At 48.7% G+C, this 21274-nt stretch overlaps 1 protein-coding gene across 2 annotated transcripts; it reads left to right on the top strand.

Moving 5' to 3' along the window:
- The first annotated feature begins 140 nt into the window (after positions 1–140).
- Positions 141–19482, top strand: ephb4b (eph receptor B4b). 2 transcript variants are annotated; one of them, XM_026322010.1, is made up of 21 exons: positions 141–858; positions 5748–5818; positions 5914–6056; positions 6235–6598; positions 6785–6947; positions 9931–10086; positions 11047–11195; positions 11386–11590; positions 11775–11902; positions 11988–12153; positions 12511–12607; positions 13532–13584; positions 13680–13793; positions 15147–15394; positions 15484–15630; positions 15722–15790; positions 16030–16079; positions 16188–16287; positions 16463–16656; positions 17634–17792; positions 17891–19482. In XM_026322010.1, exons 1-21 carry the CDS (start codon positions 747–749, stop codon positions 17994–17996), a joined length of 2994 nt encoding a protein of 997 aa, XP_026177795.1. In that variant the 5' UTR covers positions 141–746; the 3' UTR covers positions 17997–19482. The 2 variants fall into 2 exon arrangements, with proteins under 2 accessions (XP_026177795.1, XP_026177789.1); XM_026322004.1 differs by having other exon boundaries at positions 142–858; positions 13529–13584.
- Positions 19483–21274: the final 1792 nt, after the last annotated feature.

The raw sequence follows: 21274 nt of genomic DNA on the forward strand, positions 1-21274 counted from the left end.
AGGAGCCACAGGTATTTTCTCACGTTCCTTCACAGCCAGAGGCCCCGCCCCCTAAGGGACGGACAGCCTGATCTACCAATCACAGCCTGAGTGTGTCGGGGGGCGGGGCCTGCATTGAGCAGTTTCTGCTTTGTCTCAACTTTAGTGGTTTTTACTGGGAAACATACTGGGATCTCTGGGACAGAGCAGCTCGGACCAGTCAGGATTTACCTGCAGCTTTTGTGTGTATGTGTGTGTGTGTTTTAGCCTCCTTCACCTCCAGCCGTCCCACCGACCCCTCTCCGCTGCCCAGGCCGCCTCTCAGAGCTCCTCTCTCGGCCCCGGAGGCAGCCGCGCCCCGGTACCCAGTCCTGGAGGAAGAAGCCCATGCAGAGAGGGGAGACCCGATGGGGAGCGGAGGGATGAGGGGTCCGTAAAGAGGAGCGGAGGTGAAGGGACAGACCTGGGAAGAGTCGGAGGAGTTGGACACCTCCAGCTTTTCTTTTAACCTGTTTTATTAAGTTTTCCAGTTATTTTAGGTTTTTAAAGTTTCGAGGCCTCCGCCCTGGAAACCCCCTCATGAGAAGCGTCCCTGCTCCGTCCATCGTGGATTAAAAATCACTTTTTGAACTTTCTGGACTCCAATGACGCACGCGCCGCCGGGCGAGAGCGCGCCCAGCTGACGCTCACTGATCACTGATCGATAGGTCTGATCGGCTGCGGAGGGACGCGGGGACCGTTCGAAGTTCGGGTGTGATCGGGATTTGATGGAGGACCGGAGCGGGCTGCGGGCCCCGGCGGTCCCGGGACGGGGCTCCCCCCGCGGGCTGCTGCTCCTCCTCCCGCTGCTGCTGCTGAGCTGCTGCGGGGCCGACGAAGGTAAGACCCGCTGGTCCTGATCGATAACCTCTGGGTGTGTACCACTTCACAGAGATCAATACTTCACCAATAACCAATAACCGATCAGCTCCAGGCTGCTTGTTTAGTGATCAATGAATCTGATCAGCTGGAACATGTTTCTCTGCTCTGTGGTTTGACTGAAAGACCAGGGTCTGGCTGATTCAGGAGAGACCAGAACTTTTCCTGAAACCAACTGGACCATTCATGACAATAGTTACAGATCGATTTCCTGTCGATCACTCGTCAAACAAAGTGAAGGAACATGATCCTGGAGAGAACCCAGGGTTGGGTTTGGGTTTTTGGATGGAGTTTGGTGGAAGGTGAAATATTAGCGGAGCAGGAATGGGGGGTCAGGTCACAGTCCCTGAGCTGAAACACGGTTCAGGCCTCGAACCTTCAGCCTGAAGGTGCAAATTGATCTGCAGCTGCTTCAGTCTTTTCTGAACCAACATGTTCTGTTTGTAAAATAAAACCCGATCAACAGGCTGGTTCCTCCTGTTGTTACTGTCTTAGTTCATAGATTGACGGCTCAGTCTGTTGACTTCCTGTGAAGACCTGCAGTTTCTGATCGATCAGTAATCAAAATGATTGACCTGGTATCACGATTCATGTGCGTTTGGTGTTTTTTTTTTGAGCTCTTCATCCTGAACAGAAGAGAAATGGAAGCAGAGAAGAAGTCCGGGGCAGGAACAGGAATCCACAGCCCTGAACAGAAACAAACTCATTCCTGAGCGGAAATTCACCAAAATATTCAGGGAGAGTTTTTCCGACTGCACCTGGAGCATCAAACTTCACTTCCCTCGTGCTTCCGTCCATGTGGGTTTTATCTACGCGGCACAAACCGAGCTCTGGTCTGAGCCTGGTTTTATTCCATCTCCAGTTACTTCCTGTCGTAATCCTGAAGAGAACGTCAGAATACAAGTCCTGATTTTAAGGCCTGGGGTTTTATTTTGTGGATCTGGTCAGAGGAATCATGTGAGACACCGAAACACTAAATAGATGTAGTGTGGATTCTGAGGCCCGGGGTCAGGGGGGGTCAGCGGGGGTCAGGGCAGGGTTGTGCTGCAGTACAAAGCACGGAGCACCTGACAGGACACTGTTTCACGGCATTAACAGGACTCGGCCCAGTGGGTGTGTCTGCATATTGTCTCCATCTGCTCCCGGCCTTTGTTCTGGTTTTAACACTGCAGCCACACAAAACCTGCCCCCCCACCTTTCTGTCCCTGCAGGCTTTGGTTTCGGACTCTGTGAAGGGATTTAATGTGAAGTGTTGGTTCATCTGTTGATTGGAGGTTAAACTCGTGTCAGGATGAAACTGCGGCACTGAGGGAGCCACATGGTTCTTCCTCACCCACAATGGGAGGCCTGTCTGATTCCAAAAACCAGCTCCAGACGTTGCTGTGAGCAGAGAGAAGCTGCAGTGGAACCAGAGCCTGTAAACAGTGACGGCCGTTGGTTTCTGGAAACAGACGGGCCTCCCATTGTTGGTGAGGAAGAACCATGTGAGCCAGGTCAGCGGTGTGGCTCCCTGCTGGGTTTTTAATAGTTTTTGGACAACAATGGAGGTCTACGGCTCAGACCCATAAGCTGAACCAGGTTCTGGATTCACACACATTCAATGGTTTTGCCAGTACCTGGATGGGATCTGGACTCAGGTACACACACACAACAGTCTGATAAATGCTGCTTATCTCCACAGTCTTTGAATCGACAAGGTGAGCACAGGTCACACAAACCGTCCAATCAGCTCTCAGTTTGAAAACCAGTCGCCTCAGTTTGTTTGAACAGCAGCTTCAGGTAAAGGGTCAGTCCACTCAAACCACAGGACTCAGATCAGAGTCCAGTTTGGGTTCAGGGCTCTGGGCGTGTGTGAGGACTGTGTTCTGTGGGTCTGTGGTTCAGTGTGAAGTAAAAACAAGAGTCTGCAGAAAGAAAAGGAATAAAAACAAAGATGGGATGGAAATCTGCCAAATCACCAGGTTTATTAGAGGGCGAGTCGCAGCATGAGACCACACACACACACTCACACACACACACTCACAGACACACACACACGCTCACACACACACACACACACACACACACACACACACACTCACGCTCACACACACACACACACACACACACACACACTCACCCTCACACACGCACACACACACACACACACACATGCTCACACACACACACACTCTCACTGTAAACAGTGATAAGAGTGCATGACCAGGACACGGAAATTACCATGACAACACCGGCGGGATGTTTATACAAGACAGCCGCCTGAGTGTGTGTGTGTGTGTCTGCAGCATGTAAATCACACACACACAGACACACACACTGGGATCTGACTGGTCCAGGATCTGATGTGTACTGGGAACACGTGTCGTCAGTGTGTTGTGGCCTCAGGAATCACGTGACTCAGGGAAACCTGGCGAGGCGTTCACGTGCCTCATCGTGACCTGGTTTCTGTAAATCTACACGTTGACCTGAACCAGGTCAGTCAGGTTCTGTCCTTAAAAAGACCCGAGGTGGAACCAGTCGCACAACGAACCTCACAGAAGAGGGAACAGTGGCTGAGGGATTTCCCATGATGCTCCAGTGGAGGCTGAAGTGTGTGTTGCTGCGTTTTAATCTTTGTGAGTCACGTGTGTTTGTGAGAAGCTGCAGGTCCGGACGTCTCTCGGTTCTTTAAGTCGGTCCGATCCTGAACCTGCTCACACTGAAACCATCTCCGTGTAGTTTTTCTACATCTATCTATTGTTTGTGCGGTAAACAGTCATCCAGCAGGAATGCGTGTGCACGTGTGATTGGCCGACACGACGTCCTGTTGCACCAGAACTTTGAGTCTGGTTCTGATTTTGTTTTGGACGTCGCTGTGGTTTTTTTCCCTCTGGAGCTTTTACCTTCAGTACCTGACATAGTTTGTGTTCATCATCGTTTTGACTGCACATCAGCCGTGATCACATGACCTGACATCACAGCCCGTGGTGCCAGAGTGCAACAAGATCAGCCAGGCGTTCAGGTTCTGCAGGAGAACAGGTACCCGAACCTGGGACGGTCCGGGAGGAAAGTGAGAACACAGATGTTCTGTAGCAGACACGTCGATATAAAGCACCTCCACCCCTAAACCCAAACCTGGCCTTAGCCTGGATCTGGTTCTAGCCTATAACTGGTTCTGACATAAACCTGGTTCCAATCTGAACCATGAAACCAGGTCTGGACCCACAGCCACAGACGTACATGTTCATTTATGTCAGTTACACGTCGTCAACTGCCTTTAACTGGATTAATCATGTGTAGGAGTGTGAAAAACACACTGACCTGTGTCTGGCACACACACACACACTGAGAACACACACACACTGAGAACACACACACACGCACTGAGAACACACACACACTGAGAACACACACACACACTGAACACACACACACACACTGAGAACACACACACACACACTGAGAACACACACACACGCACTGAGAACACACACACACTGAGAACACACACACACACACTGAGAACACACACACACACACTGAGAACACACACACACGCACTGAGAACACACACACACTGAGAACACACACACACACTGAACACACACACACACACTGAGAACACACACACACACACTGAGAACACACACACACACACTGAGAACACACACACACGCACTGAGAACACACACACACTGAACACACACACACACACTGAGAACACACACACACACACTGAGAACACACACACACGCACTGAGAACACACACACACTGAGAACACACACACACACTGAACACACACACACACACTGAGAACACACACACACACAGGCACACGCCAATTTTCGTTAATGGCTTCAGTCACTTCTTGTTTTAATTAACCGACAAGGAGGATTACACAGTGTGTGTGTGTGTGCATGTGTTCAGTGTGTGCATGTGTTCAATGTGTGTGTGTGTATTCAGTGTGTGTGTGTTCAGTGTGTGTGTGTTATCAGTTGTGTAATTGCAGCGTGCAGAAAGGGAAAGCAGCCATTTCATGGTTCCGCTTGGCAGCAGCTGAGGAACGCGGCGCTCTGGCTGTTTCCGTGGAAACCTCCCAAACTGGTCTGGTATCAGTCCACATCAGCAGCACCAGGGATCCTCACTGAGCGGCTGCTCTAAACTTTGCACTGTGCTGTGTAAACTGTCGGCTCCTGGTGGGGAGACTCTGGCTGATCAAACCACGTTAGATGATCTGGGTCTGTCAGAGACCGGACTCATTCCTGCAGGTCTCTGGTTGTTAAGGGGAATGAAGTCTCAGATGCTCCAGTCAGACCAGCAAACAGTCTGCAAACGTTAAAAGACCAACGTCCCCTGTTACATACATGACATTTACGCGCCTCAGTGTCCGACAGTGACGAGCTTAAAGAGGCGGCGTGAGAACAAGCTGCATATTTGACTGGAGCCGAGCGTTTCAGTGTCGGGGTTAAGCCTCCTGATCCTCCCTGTTCCCGCTCTGGCAGCAGAACATTCTTCTTGGCTGATATGACAGCCGTGTGTGTGTGTATGTGTGTGTGTCCGGGTTAAGCCTGGTCTTCTTCAGCCGTCCTCCCTCCCTTTGCACTGCAGGTCTGTCCTGGGACTTTCTCTCTGCTCTGGTTTCTGCTGCTTCGCTCCAAATGCTTCTCCACTTTTTATTCTAACCACCAACTTGATTTGAACAGGTCACATCATGGTGTCTGTCTGTCCGTCTGTCTGTCTGTCTGTCTGACTCTACCTGTCTGACTCTACCTGTCTGACTCTACCTGTCTGTCTCTACCTGTCTGTCTCTACCTGTCTGTCTCTACCTGTCTGTCTCTACCTGTCTGACTCTACCTGTCTGTCTCTCAGAGGTGCTGATGAACACCAAGCTGGAAACGTCCGACCTTCGGTGGACGACTCCTCCTGCAGACGACCCAGAGGTATCTACCCACTGAAAGTGGAACTGTTAGCTTGCCGCTAACATTTCTAATTGGTTTCAGTGGAGAATGCTAGTCGATAACTTGTTTCTTTGCAGTGGGAGGAGTTGAGCGGGGTGGATGATGAGTTTAACAGCGTGAGGACCTATCAGATCTGCACACCGAACAGTCCATCCTCCTATTGGCTGAGGACACGTTGGATCCCGCGGAAGATGGCCACCACGCTCTACGTGGAGATCCGGTAGGTCGATTTGATTCCCAGTATGCTAATGCTGATGCTAGCCCAGTCTCACTGGCTGTTGTGCTAATGGGTCATTGTTTTGTGGTTTTTTGGAAAAACAAACTTTCTACTGATCACTGACAGTGTTCTTCCTGAAAGTACTCATTGATACGGTTATTGATCCTGATTGGTCCTACAGGTTCACCGTGATGGAGTGTGCTGGTCTGAACCAGCGCCACTGTAAGGAAACCTTCAACCTGTATTACTACCCATCGGACAGTGACGAGGCCACGCCGACTCACCCGGCCTGGATGGAGAACCCGTACGTCAAAGTCGCCACAGTTGCAGCTGACCACCTGCTGCGGCGTGACGGTGAGCGACGCTCCAACATCAAAGTTCTGCGCCTGGAGCAGCTGCAGGGGGCGGGGCTTTACCTGGCCTTCCACAGCCAGGGCACCTGCATGGCCCTGCTGTCCGTACGAGTCTTCTACAGGAAGTGCCCGTCCCTTCGCCGTGCCTTCGCCTTCTTCCCTGAAACCATCCCCCACTCTCTAGTGGAGCAGGTAACCACACTGTAACCATGGCAACAGCAGGGTCATTACCCAGCATGCCCCAGAAAATACTCAGAGAGACAGTATCATAATTTATTTTTAAAATATTTATATGTGTATCAACAGTTTAAAAGAAACACTGTGCTGCAGTTTGTTTTTACTCTCAGGCTTTAATTTTGAAATGTGTGTGTGCTGCAGGCTCAGGGTGTGTGTGTGGAAAATGCTGTGGCTCCGCCCGGAGAGCAGTCACGAACTCCCAGCATGCTTTGCGGTGAGGACGGACAGTGGGTGGGACAGCCGACGTCCAGCTGCGCCTGCCGCCCCGGATACGAGGCGGGCGGGTCCAACTTGTGGTGTCGAGGTGCGTTTGTTTTATCAATCACAACGAGCTTTATTTATTCATTCGCACTTTGGTGAATGTAGTTGGACTCATTAAGACTCATTAAGACTCATTAAGACTCATTAAGACTCATTAAGACTCATTAAGACTTGACTCCACACATGAGATGAAGTTTTATTTCAAACTTTAAGATTCGACTCAAAGGACCTGGAACGTGAGACTTGCTTTGATAAGACTCACTGAGACTCGACTTGGACCTGCAGAACCTGACATTTAACTCCAGATAATGTCCAGAACGGCCTGTTGGGATTCAAACCAAGACACTCTAACCACAGCTGTGGACTGGAGACTTGAATGACTTGACACGAGTCTTGAGACTTAAAACCTCATGTCTTGGATTTTAACTTCATGAACCACAGAGACCCAAAGGTCTTCAGCGATGACACTTGGACTCGTTCTAAACAGCCTGAGACCCGAGACTTCTCCTAGACCCGAGTCTTGCTTTGACAGGACCTGTTGAGACTTGAGTGTTTTCCATAGACTCTCACCCAGCTCTTACCATTGTTTATTTACCAAAGTAAAAGCACCGTTAGTGAGTTTACAAAGTAAAAGCCTCACCAGTGCGACTATCAGCACTTAAAATTCTTTGTGCTGTGAAGAGACGGACTCAGAGTAAACAGAGGGCAGGAGTTTACACAGAGAGAAGCTGATTAGAGGCAGAGCCCGATGTGTTGACAGTCTGATGAAGCTGAACGACAAACTTCACTGAAGCAGCAAGAAAGAAAACAGGAATCTCAGTTCTTCATATTTGTCTTGGTGTCACAACAGGCCTGCAGGTTTCTGGTATTTGGGTCCGTTACTGAAAGTTGTTTCAGTGTCATTGATATTAATCACATTTCATCTGTGCTCAGAAACAACAGACAGGACGCAGCAGCACATGGAAGTACTTTTTCTGTTGTTTACCAGTATAAAGAAGAGTTTTTGTGTATTTATGTGTATTTGTATATATATTTTGTACAAGACCTCCTTAGATTTTTTTATTTGACTTTTTCACTGGGGCAGCATGGTGGCTGAGTGGTTAGCACTGTTGCCTCACAGCAAGAAGGTCGTGGGTTCGCATCCCATCAGGGGCCTTTCTGTGTGGAGTTTGCATGTTCTCCCTGTGCTTGCGTGGGTTTACTCCGGGTACTCCGGTTTCCTCCCACAGTCCAAAAAACATGCATGTTAGGTTGATTGGTGACTCTAAAATTGCCCGTAGTGTGAGTGTGTGAGGTTGTCTGTCTTTGTGTGTCTATATGTGGCCCTGCGACAGACTGGTGACCTGTCCCTGCCTTCCACCCGAGAGAGAGCTGGGATAGGCTCCAGCAGATCCCCGTGACCCTGAACCAGGAAAAAGCGGGTATAGAAGATGGATGGACTTTTTCACTTTTTCCTTATTGTCACTTTGTTCCCTGGATATTGCTCCTGTTTTCAGATGTGCTAACAGCGCTGTGCTGAAGGCCGTGTTGTTCCAGGTACAGGTGAGAGGATGAAACCTGATCCCAGAGTTCCATATGGAGCAGCTGATCCATTATTTGGGTTTTTTTAGACACCAGGACTTTGAGTTTTATGACAGTCATAAATGACTTGGAGATGTATCATCGTCTTTCATCGCGGCTCTCTCAGCAGAAGTGTGTTCGTGTTAAAGAGTAATCTGGCAGGAATGTGGCCTTGCATGTGTTTCACTGCGACTTGCTGAATGAGCCCGGATCAGCTCTGCTGCTGGACTGGGTCCACTCAGGATGAGAGAGCTGCATTCCTGCGCTCAGAGCTGAATGTGAGCAGCCTCGTGGTTTTCTCTGTATAAAGGCAGACGGGCGACACACAGTTTGGTCGTCGAAGCTTCCTGTTATTCTCTGTGAGGTCAGAGGTCAGCTGACTGCAACCAGGAAGTGTTGCAGTGGGGACGCGGGCTGGGGCCAGGGCCGGGGGTCGCTTCTGTTTCTGGTTAACCCTGTGCACACGGAGGGGAGGGGGCGAAGTAAAGGCTGAGTGGAAAGTTCAGAGGTTAACTTCTGCCGCTCAGACGCCTCGCTGTGTGTGTGTGTGTGTGTGTGTGTGTGTGTGTGTGTGTGTGTGTGTGTGTGTGTGTGTGTGTGTGTGTGTGTGTGTGAGAACACGTTTTTGTTTTTGGTGGCATCGTTGTCTCACACGTTCAAAGGCTGTTTCAGGGTTCAGACCTGGCTTTGGGTTCATGTTAGAACCATGTTCAGGTTGGGGGTGGACTTTAGGGTTAGGGTCTGGGGGATTTGTCCTGGGAAAGTCCTCCCAGCTATAGAAAGATATGCCCATGTGAGTTAATGTGTGTAAATGTGTGTGCGCTCATGCACCGCCTGGCAGGGGATGGTGCTGATGACATCATGGCAGCACTTTCCACATCCTGTCGAAGCCAAGGTCACTTCCTGTCTCTCATTGTCTGCGCGAGGCTGCACTCCTCCCTCGTCCCTCTCTCTGTGATGTTCCTCATCCTGACTCCATCAAATGATTGTTCAGTCTGCTGCTCCGCATTTTCTCTTATGGTCAACAAGTCTCATGAGTCTGTCTCTCAGCTCTTCCTGTCTGTGAGGGCAGTCCGATGCAGACGCTGAAGACCAAAATGCCACCTCACAGACCTGCGTCCAAAACCACCTCACAGACCAGCGTCCAAAACCACCTCACAACCACCTCACAGACCTGCGTCCAAAACCACCTCACAGACCAGCGTCCAAAACCACCTCACAGACCTGCGTCCAAAACCACCTCACAGACCAGCGTCCAAAACCACCTCACAGACCTGCGTCCAAAACCACCTCACAGACCTGTTGTTACTTCTTTATAAAGTACAGGTTTTTTACCAAACAGGAGGATTTGATGTATTTGGTGGGGACTACTTCCAACGGCGGATGGATCTATAGTTGATGGATTATGGAAGCACAGACCTGCCTGAGATGCTAATGCTAATGCTAACCCTGCTCTTTTTCTCCAGCCTGTCCGTCGGGTCATTTTAAGGCGAGGCCAGGACCTAGTGGATGTAGCCCGTGTCCAGCCAATAGCAACACACCGGTCCCAGGGTCCGCCGAATGTCCATGTCGCCTTGATTACTATCGAGCTGACTCCGACCCGCCGCACACCGCCTGCACCCGTAAGACTGCCCTACTTCCTCTCAGTGGTTTCCAGTTGTTTGATTTTTTCTGTCCCTGCATTTATTTCAGGTCGTGTCAGGTTTTATTCAAACACAAACACAAATCACTCCTTTGGCTCGAGGGGCCTCCTTTCATTTTTTCTGTGGAGGCAGAGATATCAGGACTTTTAGTCTATGGTTGGGATCAAACTCCACAAACAATGGACCCCTCTTTTCCCATCATGCACCTGGACAGCATCTTTCATTAAAGCCCGCCACATTTTTCAAATTCCACATCTCCAGCAGCCACTGCAGCGCAGTCACTGCACATCGATAGTTCACATGACACACACTGAATCTAGTCCAACCTGAGACTGACTGTTTTTACAGACTGACCTGTAAACTGCTCCACATCTGTAAAATGACTGCACTGCCCCTTTAATATTGTACACACATGTCGTAGCACAGTGTGCACTATTTGAACACATCCTGTAAAGTCACCTCACACACAAACCTGCTGTTATTCCCTGTCTGCATCAGCCCAGGCAGCAATTAGGCCAAATTAATAGGCTCATTACCTCTGGGCTGGAGTTACAGGTAAGAAAAGGCTGCACACACACACACACAGGTTTTAGGTTTCATGGTGTGTGTGTGTGTGTGTGTGTGTGTGTGTGTGTGTGTGTGTGTGTGTGTGTGTGTGTGGGAGCGGAAACGTCTTATCTATCAGTCAGCCCAAAACAAAGAAGAAGAAAAGGCGAAGAAAGGGACAGAAAAACAAAACGACAGAGAGAAACTAATTATGAAGGAATGAAAATTGTTGAGTGAGTGATGAGGGACGTTAAAGGAGGTTTTTGTTGGCTGCTTTCTCTTTTCACAAATCCAAACCAGTAAGTCTGAACCCAGGGCCACAACAGTCCTGCAGCTAGTGTTTAACATCCCCAGGCCTTATTTGTCTGACCTTTGACCTCTGACCCCCCTCAGGCCCCCCCTCTGCCCCTCGCTCCATTGTGAGCCAGATCAACGACACCACGGTGACTCTGGAGTGGAGCGAGCCGCTGGACCGAGGAGGACGGGGAGACCTGACCTACAGAGTCCTGTGTTCCAACTGTGGAGCTGCCACTGTCACCAAGGTACACCAGTGAGACCAGTTAGACCAGTGAGAACAGGACCACAAAGTCCAATTAGACCAGAACAAGCAGTCACACCAATTAGGACCAGTTAGACCACATAGAGCATGACCAGTTGGTCCAGTCAGACCAGTAAGAGAAATCCGTCCAGTCTCCGCTCTGCTGACTCCGCCCTCTCCCGTCTCCTCTTCAGGGATTGGTCAGTTCCTGCTCTCCCTGTGATGACAGCGTTCTGTACCGGCCAACACAGCATGGTCTGACCCAACGCCGAGTCGTTGTCTGGGGGCTCCGCCCACAAACCAAATACATGTTCACTATCCAATCAGTGAACGGCGTCTCTGTGTTCAGCCAATCAGAACCAGCCTCTGACCGAGTCAACGTCACCACCAGCAGAGACGGTACCACAGCTGTTATTTAGACACATCCATGAAAATAAATCAGATTCTGTTTAACTAGAATAATTCAATCAACATGAATGTCTGAGTCCAGGAAATTGAAAAGCCCCTCCCACTCTCCTGATTGGACAGGTTTTGTGGAGAGTTGTAGTTCTACTAAACTGATTTCGTTGGTTTGTGCGTGCAGTTCCTCCTCCAGTGTTTGGGCTGAGGAAGGCGGCGGCATCAGAGAACAGTCTGTCTTTGGAGTGGAGCGTCCCAGTACTGCAGAACCAGCACCACATCCTGGACTACCAGCTCCGCTACAGTCCCAAGGTACAGACACACACACACACACACACACACACACTCATAGAGTTGTGCTGATAGGCGATGATGTAACTGCTGATGTCATCATCAGGATGGCGAGGAGCCGGGCCAGTGGCAGTACGTGTCCACCAGGTCTTCTTCTGTGGTGCTGACGGGGCTGCAGCGGGCGGTCCAGTATCAGGTGCAGGTCCGCGCTCGCTCGCAGGCAGGGTACGGATCGTTCAGCGCGCCGATCACTTTCAACACCAAACCTGACGGTACGATTTTTAATGATCCACATTTTGTTTCTTCTTGTTTTTGCTGCCTTTTCCTGTCAGTTCTAATCCTGTAGAACATTTTGATGTGGAACCAAAACACAGGAAGGGAACAGTTGGGTTACCACAGAGTATTTTAGCTGTTTGTGTTACATCAGAGTCCTATGAAACTGTAAGTAACATGTTAATATTGTGTTCTCTATATGTGAGAACATAGAAACAGTGTAAACTAATAAATGAGTTCTATGTTCTGTGTTTGTACAAACAGACATGATACTGAAAAGTGCAGTTTGTTCTCTCTGTTCTTTATGTCTCATATCTCAAAATCTAAACTATAACAGATTTTATTTATGGTCGTAGCCGTGGGTCACTCTCAGCTGCTGCTGACGGGGGTTCTCGTCGCCACGGGGATACTGCTGCTCATCGCCGTGGCGATAGTCGCTGCGTACTGTTACCGGTAAGTGAGAGAGAGTTCAGTGTGTATTCCTGTAACCCCCCACCCCCCAACACACACACACACACACACACTCACCCTCAGCAGAACAATGGAGCTGACCTCAGGTTCACACACACACAGAACAGGGTGGAACGTGTCGACTATATTAAGAAGGAGAAAACTGACACTCAGAGAGAGAAAGACATTCCTGACAGAGACTGTGTCTCTGGGGAAATGAAGAATCTGCCGACTGTTATCTGACTGTTTCTGACCTAACTGCTACCTGTCTGTCTGTTACCTGTCTGTCTGTTACCTGTCTGACTGTTTCTGACCTAACTGCTACCTGTCTGTCTGTTACCTGTCTGTCTGTTACCTGTCTGACTGTTTCTGACCTAACTGCTACCTGTCTGTCTGTTACCTGTCTGACTGTTTCTGACCTAACTGCTACCTGTCTGTCTGTTACCTGTCTGTCTGTTACCTGTCTGACTGTTTCTGACCTAACTGTTACCTGTCTGTCTGTTACCTGTCTGTCTGTTACCTGTCTGACTGTTACCTGTCTGTCTGTTACCTGTCTGTCTGTTACCTGTCTGACTGTTTCTGACCTAACTGTTACCTGTCTGTCTGTTACCTGTCTGTCTGTTACCTGTCTGTCTGTTACCTGTCTGTCTGTTACCTGTCTGTCTGTTACCTGTCTGTCTGTTACCTGTCTGTCTGTTACCTGTCTGTCTGTTACCTGTCTGACTGTTTCTGACCTAACTGTTACCTGTCTGTCTGTTACCTGTCTGACTGTTTCTGACCTAACTGTTACCTGTCTGTCTGTTACCTGTCTGACTGTTACCTGTCTGTCTGTTACCTGTCTGTCTGTTACCTGTCTGTCTGTTACCTGTCTGACTGTTACCTGTCTGTCTGTTACCTGTCTGTCTGTTACCTGTCTGTCCTCAGCAGGAGAAGGAAGGACTCTGATGCCGACAGGACTGGTCACTACCAGATGGGACAGAGTGAGTGTGTCTTCGTTTCTCAGCAGGTTTATTTATATACAAGTGATCTCTTCTTGTATGTGACTGATGCTGATGTTGTGGTCTCGTTGCCGTAGCGATAAAGGTGTACATCGACCCGTTTACCTATGAGGACCCCAACGAGGCAGTGAGGGAGTTCGCCAAAGAGATCGACGCCTCCTTTGTGAAGATTGAGGAAGTGATCGGAGCAGGTAACACACCTGTCCACCTGTGTGCATTGCAGCCAGGTCCAGGAGTCTGTTGGTGAACTTTGCAATGAGTTGGCTTTTTAGGAACTTCTTAGCTCTCAGGATCCTAAATGGGACCTTTTGAGGAATTCGTTAAGGAAGCAGGAAACATTCTGCCTGCTTGACAGGAATCAGGAAACAGTTAGATGAATTGTTTGTATCCTGTGTAAATGTTTGAGAAACCCACTGACTCTGGAAGAACTTTTTGGTGTCTGTGGAACTGTTGCAGAATGTTTCAATAGAGCAAAACCCAGTGCTAGGGTTTTATCTTGGACATTTTTTAGGTCTGCCAGATGGGTTTGTGATCTTTGCCCTCCAGAAGGAGAACATTAACTTTCCCATCATCAGGAGAAAGTGTGTTCACGCTGTAAAAACATGAAGTCTGGCCTGATCTCCAACACGAATCCCGTTTTATTAAAAGTAAACATGAGAGCTGCTGAAGCTGTGTGTGCACCCACTGAAACAGTAGCCGTCTCTGGTGATGACATTAGTGGGGGGGGGGTGGACACCAGTTACTGCAGGAACAATGGTGCACCACCCAGCACACACCACATGTATGTGAGTGTTGTATGAGCTGTGGAAGTGTTGGTATGTGCTAATGAGCCTTGAAGGCACAGAACACCTCTCCAACAACATCAGCCTGGTTTAGATTCAGTAGAGTCCAGACCAGGCTCTGCTCTGATTGGCTCCTCTGCTTGTTTTTAATGATGATGTGACCTTGCGAGTTAATATGATGTGGAATCCTTCAGGGTCCTGTTCTCGGTTCTCTATTGTTCTGTCTTTGAAGAGCTTAATAACCTCCCACCGTCTAAAGTTACAGGAGGTTTTCAGCTATGAGTGATAAGATCTGCTGAGACTCTTGTAGTATGTTAGGTTTTATTTACAGTACATGACAGTTCCAGTCATTCCAAAATCCATTTGTCTATAGTCACTACTACTGAGCATGTTTTGAGTTTATTTGTCATAAACTTAAACTGAAAGCCATTTAACACACCTGTGCAGTTGAGTTGTGTGCCAGGTGTGTTGATAATGATGAGTGATATCTTAATGACCATGACTCTGCTCATGTGTTTGGATGTAGCAGAATTATTAAAACATCATCAAAATAAAACACTGGTGTGTAAGAAAGTAACATAACCCTGGTGAAACCTTTGGTTTGCCTGTTAAGATAAATTTGGGCAGGTGAGTTTTGTTAATTAAATATTAATTAAACTCAAACAAGCACTACTTTATTAATTCTCAGTCTGTCCAGATGACATGAGTGTTTCTTTAATATGATTAGATTTTTGTGACAAAACCCCTGATGTACTTGTCCAGGTGAGTTTGGCGAGGTGTGTCGTGGTCGGCTGAGGATTCCAGGCAGGAAGGAGAACTATGTGGCGATCAAAACACTAAAGGGTGGCTACACAGAGAAGCAGAGGCGGGACTTCCTGTCTGAGGCGTCCATCATGGGTCAGTTCCAGCACCCCAACATCATCCACCTGGAGGGCGTCATCACCACTTCCTGTCCGGTCATGATCCTCACCGAGTTCATGGAGAATGGAGCACTCGACAGCTTTCTGAGGGTGAGACGGGCGCCCCTAAGTCCTCACCTCCCCCCTGCACTGTTTGGTCCTGTGCTTACCTGTCTGTCGGTGGACCTGTCTGTTTACAGTTGAATGACGGACAGTTCACTACCATCCAGCTGGTGGGGATGCTACGTGGAATCGCAGCGGGAATGAAATATCTGTCTGACATGAGCTTCGTCCACCGAGATCTGGCAGCTCGCAACATCCTTGTCAACTCCAACCTGGTCTGTAAGGTGAGACAGTCTCCCTACACCCTACCTGTCCACCTGCCAGGTAGAACAGCCCTGATTAAATTTAACACTTCAATATTTTGTATGTTTTCAGGTGTCAGACTTTGGTCTTAGCAGGTTCCTGACTGAAAACTCGTCTGACCCAACGTACACCAGCTCTCTGGTAGGTCATAAGATCATCTACTTAGCCTGAAATAACAGCATTTTCTGAAGAAATGTGTGGTAGATAAGCTCAGACACTGGCCCCTTTTGATTGAGTCTTTTTGTGGAAGTCCCTCAGGGTTCTGTTCTTGGTCCTCAGCTGTTCATTGTAACTGTAGTGTGTTCTCAGTTCTGCTGTTCTCTCTAGAAGCTTTTATTTTAATTCATTTGCCTTCCTTTAATTAACTGACTGTTTATCAGGGAGGGAAAATTCCCATCCGATGGACGGCTCCTGAGGCCATCGCCTACAGGTGAGTATCAGTACTGCAGTTATTGTACTGTCCCGGTGAAACTAGTGCTGCCTAGATTAATTCATTCGCTGATCACTGTCTATATGATTCCTTTTTGACTAATCGCAGGAAGTTCACATCAGCCAGCGACACATGGAGTTACGGCATCGTCATGTGGGAAGTGATGTCATACGGAGAACGACCATATTGGGACATGAGCAACCAGGACGTAAGAAAAAAAACACCAGTCTTTGTTTTGTCTCTAAATGTTTCACAGTTTACCACTTCACAGAAAACAGCTGCAGCACCAAATCAGTCAGTTCAGATTAGTGTGAAATGTATAAATTAACTAATTTCAGAGGCAAAACCACATCAGTCTGTCGGTATCCGTCTCCCACTGCCAGGTAATCAATGCCATCGAGCAGGACTACCGGCTGCCCCCGCCACCGGAGTGCCCCGCCTCCCTGCACGCGCTTATGCTGGACTGCTGGCAGAAGGAGCGAGGCAACCGGCCGAGGTTCAGTGAAGTGGTGGCGGCGCTCGACAGGCTGATCCGAAACCCGGCCTCCCTGAAGGTGACTCACCCGGAGGGACTGAGGTGAGGCCCAGTAACGTGCCTGGTTTGATTGGCAGCCGAGGAATGTCATTCATGCAGCAGCTGGTGGGTTCAGGGGTCGCAGGTCAGAGTCTGAAATGGAGACAAAGGCTTGTGGGGCAGCCAGCTGTGTGACTGGCAGCTGTTTACACAGGCAGGGTTGTTTACATGAGCAGGTGCAGAGCAGTTCACATTCCTGGACTAGAGCTCAGAATGAAGCAATATCCCGTCTGTCCTCGACCAGGCTTTACATCCACCTGGTTTCATGCAGAGTAAAAGCTCCATCGCTGCAGCCAAACGTGAACAAACATGTTCGAACGTGTTCGATGCAAATAAAAACCTCAGAGCTAAAACAAAGAGGGACATGGGCCTGACTATTTCCTGGCAGAGACCAGTTTATAGAGAACCAGCAGCGTTAAACAAATGATCAATAATCAATGACCTTTACTGGCAGGAGTGTCCTTGATATAGACATGGACTAATGTGCATTGTGGGAAATGTAGGATTGAGTCTTTTTGCAGTTTTACAGACACTAAAATCTGGGATATCTCCACCTCATTTTTTGTGTTTATTGGACAGCTGATAGAGACGGGCCCATGGAGGGAGCGGGGTCCCCAGCTGGAATCAGTCCAGGCTGTTTTCAGTTTGATGGCGTTCAGCTACAGGATGTCCAGGGGGTTTATGGAAGTGCGTTTTTCAACCACTGGAATTCTGCTTTAATGTTTCACAAATAATGAACAACAAACCATCAGTGGCACGAAGCTGATATTTGTATAAATCTGTAGATGGCACACATGAAACTCACCACCACAGGAATGTTTTCAAGTCTCCAGGCAGTCGACATCTGTTTGTGTGATTAAACTTTTAGATATTTACAGTCAGAACTGCAGGCCTGGACCTGCAGCTGATCTGATACTGCAGGACTCTGCCTCCTCCTGTCTCTATGTGCTTCAGTGTGATTAACCCTGTGTGTCTCTCAGTCCGTCCCAGCCTCTGTTGGACCAGCGGATCCCCCCTCCGCTCTCGGCCTGTGGTTCGGTCTCCGAGTGGCTCAGAGCCATAAAGATGGAGCGATACGAGCAGAGCTTCCTGCAGGCGGGATTCACCAGCCTGGACATCGTCTCACAGCTCAACACTGAGTGAGGAGCGCTCCACATGCACAGCACTAATCACTCAGTTTGTTGGTTGGTGATTTTTGGCTCTAATCTCTTTCCATACTTTCCGTCTGTTTCCATAGAGACCTGCTCAGAGTGGGCGTGACCCTCGCTGGCCATCAAAAAAAAATCCTCTCCTCCATCCAGACGCTCAGGATACGCAAAACCCCGCCCACCCTGCTCTACTGACAAATCCCAGCCGTGACCTGTCGCGCTGTTCAAGACGCCAAATCTCAGGACGCAGCTGTGCCCCCCCAGTTAACTGTGATCCCACCAATGGGAAGCCTTAGAGCCACCATGACTCCGCCTCCACAGTCAGTCTGTGACAACACTGATTAATGAGTTACTGCTTTTCAAACTTCAGACTGTTTGACTCAGGTGCAACGAGACACTGCCTACTTTCTTCTACTGACCAATCGGATCCAAGGCCACAGCGGACCACAGGAAGCAGGTGTCTGGCTAGTCGACGTCATGTTTTTCCAAACACATCCACCAATCAACTGCTCAGGAAACCCAAACCTCTTCCTGCCTTGATCTGATTCGTCCTTTTTTAAGCTCTACGCCCACTGCATGAAAGCACAGCAGGGACTGGCCTCCACACCATGTTCTGCTGGGTTCTGTTGGGAACACAGATGTTCCCATGTTCTGTAAAAACAGAGAAAACTCTTTACTAGATCAGGACTAAAGCTGCCGGGAACACAAAGACATTCAGGAGGGACTGTGGTGGGTCCAAATATTCTAGTAGGAATGTTCTGGGTTTTTAACTGAACCTGAATTGTTCATGGCTTTTAAACGATGTTGTGGAAACTTGGAGGAAGATTCCCAGGAATTCCTGACAGGTTGGTATCCTCCATCAGAGTGGGAACATGGACCTGAGGAACTCAGGACCTTCTGAAGGGATTTGTGTTGTTTTACTTTGACTTGCTTCTAAAAAGTTTCTGCTTCACACTCCTGAGGAATATTTTAGGATTTCCACAGAAAACACTGGTGAACTTTAGAGGAAATCCTGATGAACCTTTACGAAAGCTTTGGTCAGACTGTTTCAGAACATTTTTAGGGTTTTGTCCAGATTACTGTGATTCTTCAGGTGCTGACGTTCCTGGAACACTGGGAGACTTTCAGGAAAACTTTTGGGAATATTTACGTCACATTACAGTTTTTAAACTAGTTCAGGACCTGAAAAAGGTCATGAGTCCACTTACTGTGGATATTGAAGTACTCTGACGTCCTCTGCTGAGCCTCGGTTCCCACACAGGGATCTAGAAGTGTTTCCAGATCTGAAAGAATACTGCCCACTGATCTCTGCAGACCAGGTTGTGGTTTGGTTCTTGGCAGTGTGATCTGAGGGTTGAAATAGAACCAATATGTGAAGCAAAGTTTTTTGATGATCACTTTAATAAAACAGTTTCAAATAAATAAAACATCAGGTTCTCGGCTCTTCAGCTGATGTTTCCGATACCTGAGTGTGGGAACCGTCTCAGACTTGAGGACGACACCTGAAATATTGGAACTATTGTAGAACTGTTGATGGTTTTGTATTTTAGCACTTTTTGTACCAGATATTTGATCATGTTTCTCAGCAGAACTAAAGATCAGTTTTTATACTAAATGTCCATGAGAAAGTTTCATTTTGTAAAGAAAAATAAAATCCATTAAAATGTTGTCTCACATTTCAAACCAAAGGTCACTGGGCTCAGTTTGTTCTACCTGTCGGATTCCTGACCCTGTCACTAAATAAATAATGAGCCAGTGAACATTTCTGAAACACTGACTCAACATTTAACGTGTCCCAGGTGACGAGCTGTGGTGGCTCAGCAGAACCAACGTTGTTGTTGTTGTTGGGTCATCAGCATGTGTCCACAGAGGAGGCGTTCAGGTACAGCTCAGAGTGTGGGTGGATGGGGACTCGCTGACCTCAGCATGAGTCTGTGTTAAAGACTAAAGTGTGTTTACTTGGAAAATGTCTCAGAAACAGGCGTGAACTGACCATCGATCGCTGGAGCTGCTGCCGTCACTGTGAACTGAGACCCACAAGCCTGGGCCTTTGGTGTTTCTGTGCACGAGCAAACATCTGGATTCATGGTCAAAATCTCTGGACTCCCCTGGGTCAACACATCGCTCTCACTGCAGGGTGAAGATCAGCTCATCACACGGTCAGACCGCACAGTCTCCTCCAAAGCTGCTGGGTTCCCATATGTCCCTTCCAGTTTGGCTCCATAAGAAGCTTCTCCATAAATGTCCAACCAATGTGAAACGTCCTGGTCGTCCTGGTAGGAATCGGGTCCAGGACCACATATGCAGGTGGACCAGACCTGATCTGAGAACATCTGGTTTGGTCTGTTCACACTGTGGGAACATCAGGACTGAGTCAGTGCAGGGAAAAGTCCAGATTTGTGGATCTGATCTGAAAACTTTATTTAAACTGAACCAACAGGTGATTGACATCACAGCTGATCACATGTGACATGTCTTGCTCCTGATTGGCTACAGAAGGATGTGAGTCAGGCAGGTGTTCCACTTCAACATCCACTAACACACAGCGACCCCCACATGGTGGAGGTCAGAGGTCGCGGCAGCTTGAGTAGACACACATGTGTTAGTGTGACTGACAGTCGGCGTAACATGAGTCTGTGTAAACATTTGGCTGCAGACGGAGACTGGACCGACCACAGTAAACACTTCCCTTCATCAGCCTGCAGCTCCACAGTCCCTCTCATTCAGAAAGAAGTGCCCGGGTCGGTAACCGATCCCCAAAACCCCTAAATAAAACCCCGATCCCTAAACAAGCCAGAGGTCAGAGGTCGACAGCAGAGATCCTTTCCAGAAGACCCGGGGATGATTAGGTCTGATCCACAACGGGATCCGGTTTGAGAGAAAACCAGCAGCGATGCAGCCGATTCCCAGTCGTCCGCAGTGGAAACGAGCACCAACCGGTCGACTGTCTCTTTGAGTGGCTGTGAATCAGTCACATCTGTACGTGCACATCTGTCAGGTCAATAAACAGAAGAGCCTTCAGCCTTTAATGCTCCGTGTTGCCTTCACTGGCCCCCAAGTACAGATGTAGATTTCAGCGTTCGGGCTGCAGCAGCGCTCAGAGCTGTCGGCCGGTCGTGGGGTCCCGGCTCAGCTCTGCCGCCGCTCCTCGTCCCCCAGAGCTCGTTTGACAGAAATGACTTCCAGACGCGGTTTGTGTCTTTATGAATTCCAGCTGCTGCATGTGATGTCGTTCCTGAGTGTGTGTGTGTGTGTGTGTGTGTGTGTGTGTGTGTGTGAGCAGCAACATGTCGACATGATATTTCACCTTAATGAGCAAAGTGTTGGCAGAGAAAGCAAAAAGGTTTGTGTTTCCTCTGGAACTGGAGGGGAGTGTGTGTTTAATGTGTGTGTGTTTGTGTGTGTTTAATGTGTGTGTGTTTGTGTGTTTGTGTGTGTTTAATGTGTGTGTGTTTGTGTGTGTTTAATGTGTG

This window comes from Mastacembelus armatus, chromosome 18 (assembly GCF_900324485.2).
Source record: "Mastacembelus armatus chromosome 18, fMasArm1.2, whole genome shotgun sequence".
Taxonomy (NCBI): domain Eukaryota; kingdom Metazoa; phylum Chordata; class Actinopteri; order Synbranchiformes; family Mastacembelidae; genus Mastacembelus; species Mastacembelus armatus.